The sequence below is a fragment of the Dermacentor silvarum genome, chromosome 3, assembly GCF_013339745.2.
Source record: "Dermacentor silvarum isolate Dsil-2018 chromosome 3, BIME_Dsil_1.4, whole genome shotgun sequence".
NCBI classification, from domain to species: Eukaryota; Metazoa; Arthropoda; class Arachnida; order Ixodida; family Ixodidae; genus Dermacentor; species Dermacentor silvarum.
Window position 1 is genome coordinate 67924323 of NC_051156.1, and position 7426 is coordinate 67931748.

General features: G+C 51.8%; 1 protein-coding gene across 1 annotated transcript; it reads left to right on the top strand.

Annotated features, from left to right (window-relative positions):
• Positions 1–362: 362 nt before the first annotated feature.
• Positions 363–1136, top strand: LOC119444458 (solute carrier family 22 member 7). Its single transcript, XM_037708858.1, has one exon. The coding sequence runs from the start codon at positions 363–365 to the stop codon at positions 1134–1136; it is 774 nt and encodes a 257-aa protein (XP_037564786.1).
• The last annotated feature ends 6290 nt before the right edge of the window (positions 1137–7426 follow it).

Here is a 7426-nt window from a genome sequence, read left to right on the forward strand (position 1 = left end):
GACGGCGCTTTTGCCGCCGGGGGGGGGGGGGGGTAGTATTACGATAACATCGAAAGATGTTGAAGAGACGAGCCGCCGCGCGAAAGACGACGAAGTGTGTCTGTGCTCTTGTTGCGAGCGATTGTGGGCCTGGCTGTCTGGCTTCTGTGTAAATAGCCTGTAAATAGCCTCTTTCGTCTGTGTCCTTCCACACGTAACAATATGAAGGCTAGAAATTTAGCAAGTTTTCTCTAGGGCCCAGGGTAAGATCTTTGCTTCGAATACGCATTATTTCAGCTTTCAGGGATTGGGTAGTCTAATTCCAGCTGCGGGTGTCAGCCATAAAACGACGAGCCATAAAGAAGAAGAAGTAGGAAGTGACCATGTTGCCGAACAAACCAGGGGTCGAGGAACCGATTGCTGTGCGGCAAGAAAACTCGTATCTGGAGGCACAAGGTGAAGTCGACGATGAAAACATTCCGTTAGGTGAGGGAGTGTTTCAGAAACGACTACTGATCATCAGCGTCCTGACCGGTGTCATCAGCTATGCGCAGAACGAGCTCTTCTGGATGTCGTGGCGCGAGATGGACCACTGGTGCCGCCGGCCGAGCGCATTCTTTAACATGAGCGTGGCCGCATGGAAGGAGTTGGCCATTCCGCGTTACACCAACGGAAGTTACAGCCGCTGCACGGTGCGCGTTCCGCTGGAAGGCGGCATTTGGGCCCGCGTCGAGCCTTGCGTTCAATGGGAGTTCGACCTGGACGAGCACGGCAACACCGCTGTCAGCGAGTGGAGTGTCGTGTGTCAGCGGGCACGCCTGGCCGACGCCGCCCAGGCTGCGCACCTCTTCGCCATGACCGTCACGCTTATGGCGGTGGGCCCTATTGCCGACCGCATTGGACGCAAGACGGTGGGAATCCTGGCGCTCGCGGTTTTGCTGCCCACGCTGGCGGCGACCGGCGTTGCGAGCGACCTTCAGACATTCATCGTTGTGCGTTCAGTCACAGCGGCAGCCTCGGTCGGCCTCTTCGTCATCAGAGTGCTGCTGTTCGAGATAACGACCACGACCCGCCGACTGCTTTACACCACCATCGGCTCCACTCTCGTTTCTCATCCCGCGATTGTTTCTATCTTTCGCGTACGTGTCGAAGGCTAGCTGGTCGTCTTGGCACATGCTCCTGGCATTCTTTGCCTTTGTCCTCCTCGCGGCTTTTCGCGTCCTGGACGAATCACCATCTTGGCTAATCGCTCTGCACCGCGAGGACGAAGCCAAGTGCGTCGCAGTGAGAGTGGCCAACATCAATGATGTCCCCGTAAGCCACTGCCACGAATTCTTCCAGAGACACCTGCACAGAGCACAGCACATGCCTGACGGCACTACAAGGACAAGCCAAGGTAGCTACGTGAAGAGGCCGAACCTCTGAAAGACGTATGTTCTCAGCGCTTTCATCTGGATCGTCCTGGGCTTGATTTTATTCCACTTCGACACCCTCCGCCCCGCCGCGCTTAGCCTGTACGTACGCGCCTTGATCGATGTCGGCATCGCGCCTTTGCTCGTCGCTGTGTGGCCCCTCCTGAAGAACGGCCGGCGTGTAAGGAACGTGGCGGCATACTCCGCTCTCGTGTTCAGTAGTTCGTCAGCACTGCTGTTTTTTGCGCACACCGATTACGACACAGCGTTGTCAATACGCTGTTGGTCGTGATGCGCCTTGCGTCCGTACTTCTCATAATTCTCGAATACTACCTCGCACTCGCCCCTTTTGCCCCAGAGTCACGGTGCACCGGTTCCTGCGTAGGCTTAGCTTTTTTCATTGTAGGCAATGCGATAGGTCTTGTGGCGTTCCCCAGAATGCTCGAGAAGCACGAAGACATTGTGCTCCTCGCCCAAACGGTGCTTATGGCGATGACTGCTATGGCTACTGTGTGCTTGCCATCGGAGGGTTGCTGCCTTTCAAGAAATATATATATGGACTTCGTGGCTGCCGCTTCAGTGCCCTCCAAACCGAGTCCTTCGAGTGGCGGACAGCCTTCGAGCTCTGCTGTGGTTTCGTTGGCTGCCGACGTTCAGCCCAAACCATCACCAGCGGATGTGCGCGGTACCCCTAGAAAGAAAACATGAAGGAATAAAATGCCTGAACAGTTCGCTGTGCGTCCTTTCAAGTTTCCGGTGAACTGGAAAATGAGTGAACGAGCGCCACAAAGTCCGCGTGTTCCTTTTTTATATTTTACCAATGACTCTGCCATGTACTGAACAGTGTTGGTGCCAAATTGAAGTAAGGCATGGGAAGAGCCAATATGACAATGTTTGAAGAACTTCGGGTGCGAATTTAGATATGTACCACATCTTTCGTATCAAGGCTCTATTGAAAATTAAGCCAGCTGTATTGAAGTGCAATCAGTAAACAGACCGGCTTTTCGTCACCTTCGATTTCTGTTTACTTGTGTAAGTAATTATCAGTTCACTAGAAAACGATTCCAATATCACTAGAAAACCAGCATTCCAATATCACTAACAATGATCACCTACACAGCTAAGTGCATCGGCATGGCGCAGGTAGTAAAAAGCTGAGAGAAAGTTTTCCACTCACTTTGACACTTCGAAGCCAACAATATTGCGCAAACTTGAGAGACATGGGCACATGGCAGGCAGCAGACCTCTTCTCAGCTCCAGCAGGACAACAGCAACAAAGTCTTTCAGTAAAGAAAAATATTGAATTAGTAACGTTACGTTACCTTGTTCTTGCTAAGTATCAGCACAATCATCTGATACATATCTACTTTCCACAGAAGCACTTGAACTGAAGTATTTATAAAATACAGAATGTTGATCGCATTCGAGTCTCTGGTATGTACAATTTTTGACTGCCTAGAAATCACTCGAAACAAAACGTCTTGCTGCACCCGCAAGCAGTTACACCAAGAAAAGACACAACGGTTTATTCTGAGGACTACGCCGATACCGGATTTTCTCGGTGAGTGGTCCTATTGCCGAATGTTTGGAGCCTTTCAGCCAGACCACAGCGAACGGCCGCAAAGTCTAACCAGCTAGGTCTACTTCCCCGGCGAAAGCGCTGCGAAGGGGACTCTCCTCCCGCGCGGCCGTTCTTTTTCTACCACAAGATGTATGTGCAAATTTTAGTTGAAGGGGAGAACATTACCCCCGAAGAGTGCCTTGAATCCGGATGGACCACGGCCCTTTCGAAGCGCAAGCAATACGGTGCGTTCGAGCAAGACGCGCACGCAAGTTCGGCACAGCGTGGCGGCGCCTCGGGTGGCCGCCGCACCCTCGCCAGCGTGAAGAAGCGTCTCGCCGTCGCATCGAAACTCCCCCGTCTACCAAGGGAGCACTATAGAATCATCGTTAGACCACGAGGTGGCCAAATCAAAGTGACTCACGCCCTGGCGATGGCAGCGCAACTCAACCTGACCGTGATAGCCAACGCATTGTGTGTTCTAACCCTATCCAGAACATTCTAGTCGTCAGTACGCCGGTCAAAAAGAACGCCCGAGCATATTGTAGAATCGAAGCAATCATACTCAGTAAGGCCAGTTATGAAGACTGCTCCTATTTAGCCGCACCGATAACACAAGTACGGGGGTCGTCAGAGGCGTCGATCTGGACTTTATTGAGAGCAGCTCAGCAGCATGATCGTGCAGCCGAGATACCCCAGAGCACTGAAGGTCAAGCACGTCAAGATCACTACAACGGTGCTTCGGTGGCCTGAATGTGCCCAACTACGTCATGTGCGGGCCAAGTATGTTACGGTGTACGGTGTAGCCTCTTCATTCTCAACGTTTACAGTACTCCTAGAGACATGAGACAACGCTTCAGGTCACTCATCTACAAGTCAGTCGGAAAGGCGGGGCGGGGCCCCACTCATAATTGCCGGGGACTTTAATGCCCCGCATCTAGAGTGGGGATATGACCACACTAACGCAAAGGTTAGAGATCTATGGCAGGTGGCTTCGGACCAAAACCTCACTCTAATCACTGATCCCTACCAGAATTGGCAATTCATGCTCCAGAGACACCAATCCGGACCTCACCTTTCTGGCCAACTCGGGGTCGGTAATCTGGCACAACGCTAACGAAAGTCTCGGTAGTGCTCTCTACATTCTCGCCACCTCGATGGAAGTACAGAGCAGGCCCGCAAGGGAATTCAAATTCACATTTTCGGACCTTTTCCGCACAATCAGGGAGCAGGGTGCTCAGGAACGCCAGTCACCGGAGTCTTTCGACCACTGGGTAGCACAACTCAAACAGAATGTGGCTGCGGCCGCCAAGTTTGTAGTTACTGATATTAAGGTCGAAAGGATGGACAGCCGTCTAGCGCACTTGCTCGAAGCAAAAAACACTCTTCTAGTTAGATGGAAGGGGCATAAGCTGAACCGTAGGCTCCTCAAAAATATCGCTGAACCAAATCGCGACATTGAGGAACAATGCCAGACGCTCTCTAGGCAACAGTGGGACGAGGTTTGTAGCTCGGTCGATGGCCAGATGCGCACAGGGGTCAAGTGGAACTTCCTCAAGACATCAGATTATCGACGTGCAGACCAGAGATGTCAGGGCAATCCTGGGCCTTGACCTGGAGAAAGGCTTTGACAATCTCTCGCACACGCCTATTCTCAAATCTATCTCTAGTGTTGGCTTCGGGTATAGATTCCATGCATTCATCAGCTCCTTCCTCAAAAGCAGAAGGGCCACAATTAAGATAGGAGAGCTCAAATCAGAACCACTCATTCTTGGCTCCAAAGGTACGCCACAAGGTTCGGTGGTCTCACCACTTTTATTCAACATTGCTCTCTGTGGGCTCTCCAAGAGGCTCTGGCAAGTCTAGGGCATAAGTCATACCCTCTGCGCCGACGATATCACCGTCTGGTGTACGAGCGGCAGCGAGGGCAGAGTAGAGGAGGTACTCCAACAGGCTGTGGATTACACCGAGGCTTTCCTTAGTGGAACCGGACTCCGGCTCTCTCCGAGCAAGTCGGAACTTTTGCTGTATAGAACCAAGAGAAGGGGTGTAAAACCTAAAAGCTGGGTCCCCCTCTTGGACGTCAATATAAAACTTCGCACCAGCTATGGTCATCTGATTCCTAGGGTATAGGTCATCAGAGTTCTTGGTATTCTTATAGAGGCTAATGGCACTAATGGGCCGACCAGAAACAAGCTCACAGCTAAAACGGAAAGCACGGTTCAGCTTATCATTGGAGTCTAACACTCTCGAGGTGGCCTCAAGGAGGACAATTTACTAAGCTTGTTCCACGCTTATTTAATGGCCAACATTACCTACGTTCCTGCCATGCACTGCTGGCAGGATCATGAAACGACTAAGCTCAATCCGCTTATTCGCAAGAGCATCAAGAGAGTGCTAGGAGTCCATTCGAGCACTAGCACGGAAGGCATCATGCAACTAGGTATTCACAACACGTTGGAAGAGATAATCGAGGCACAGCATAAAGCTCAGATGGCCAGGCTCTCCTCCGCGGTCTCGTGCAAGAGCATCCTGGCCGTCCTAGGATGTAGTCAAGCTCTAGAAGAGGAACGCAAAGTATCTCACTACGGCGCAAAAGGCTTACATTACGGTATATCCTTTTCCCCGCAACGTACACCCGCACAACAATGCGGGTAGACAACGGGCCAGGGGTGAAGCCCTGCTCAAAGACGTTCGCGCGAACCCGGACTCTGCATACTTCGTAGACGCGGCGCAGTATGGTCGATCGGCCAACTTATCGGCCATCACGGTTGATCACACAGGTTCTGTTCTCCACTCTGCTTCTGTCAGAAACGCGACTCCCGCTTAGGCCGAGCAGGTAGCTATCGCCCTCGCTCTCTTTGACCATTCTAAGCAACAGATCCAGACAGACTCCCGAGCGTCGATCAGAACCTTTGCGTACGGATTGGTATCAGCTGAAGTAATTCGTATTTTATAGGTCATAGGGGTATTTCTCCTCACACAGTCATCTGGTTTCCGGCTCACCTCGGATCACATCTGGCCTTCATGGCCAAGTTGAACGAGATCGCCCACGCCCGAGCGCGCAAACTTACTCACCGCGCTGGGCAGCCTTGGGGATCTTCGGATTCCAATGTAGTGGTCTTTAGGGACGTTCTCCTCACTTTTAATGAGATCATCAAGCATTATCAGTTGGGCAGGAGGGTCTTCCCTCTTTCTCACGCGAAGCTCTCTAGAGACAATCAGCCTAACCATCCATCGCTCCTGTTCTTCGCTCACGACGCGTCAGTCTGTTCCCTGGGGATTTGCTCTACTCTAGAGTAGAAATCAAGACATATTTAGGGTAGACGAACAAACTGTACAACATGAAACTATAAAAGCCGGTTGAATACACAATGCAGCTTCGTCGACCGCTCGTCTCGTTGGATTGTCCGAGATCGGAAGTGCAGCGCGCGGTGTCACCTGGTGCCGCATTCTATGAAGACGGAGAACAAAGCAAAATCGGTTTCGTTTGCCCGTTTATGCAATAGTTGTTGGAACAGTAAAATGATTGCTTGACAAATAACTGAACTTCGGAAGCGGAGATCGCTTTCTCACCCACAAGGTAGCACATTCTAAACAAAGAGATAGAAAAAGCAAATTACGCCATCTTCCCGTAGGGGAACCCTGAGTAGTACACGAAGCAGCCATGGGGTCGACTCAGTTCACATTAGTTTTCAGATCGGCCTGTCGCCACTGCCGTTTCGTGGCAGCGGCTCGAGCCCTCTTTTCCGCGGCGCGGTCCACGGCGCTGGCACTGGCGTTGACGCTGGCGCTGTCCGTGGCACTCATCGCGGCGTTGCGGGAGGAGAATGAGAGGACGAAGTGAATGATGATGAGTGGGCGAAGCACCGGAGGATCATTCGGGCAAAAACCCTGAAGCATTCTCCGGAAGCCGGAAGCTGGTTTCCGGAACCGGAAGCGGAAGTGGAACCAGAAGTGGAACCGGAAGCGTAACCGGAAGCGGACGAGTACACGGCGGAGGGAGGGAGTGACATAGCCCCGAGCCTAAGATGCATCGCGTCTAAAAGCAAGGAGAGGAAAAGCAGGGAGGTAAACCAGACGACCGTCTGGTTTGCTATTGGGGATAGCAAACCCCACTGTTGCAATGTAGTGCAATACGATGCGTGAATAGGCGGGCTGGTGCATGTAATGAACGGGTAAATAATGAGTTGTGTCATTACTTTCCCCATGGATAAACTCATGGAACAAATGGTGTTGCATGTTGGGCCAAAAAAGAAAGAAAGGTTGAATCATTACGCCGACTCGGGACTGGGCGGTTCTTTTTTTGACAGTAAACGCAGTACTAGGTCCCTCATCTTCGGTCACATTCCCGTAGTTTGCACAGGTATTGGTGCCTGTTGGATGCCGCAGCGTGCAAAGTTTTCTAGCCGAAATGAAACACGTTCCACAATCCCCGCGCTATGATGGCACATGACGAGCACACAAGCATACA

Bases quoted from the DNA above. Each gene is read 5' to 3' on its own strand.
- LOC119444458 (XM_037708858.1), top strand. From the start codon at position 363: ATGTTGCCGAACAAACCAGGGGTCGAGGAACCGATTGCTGTGCGGCAA.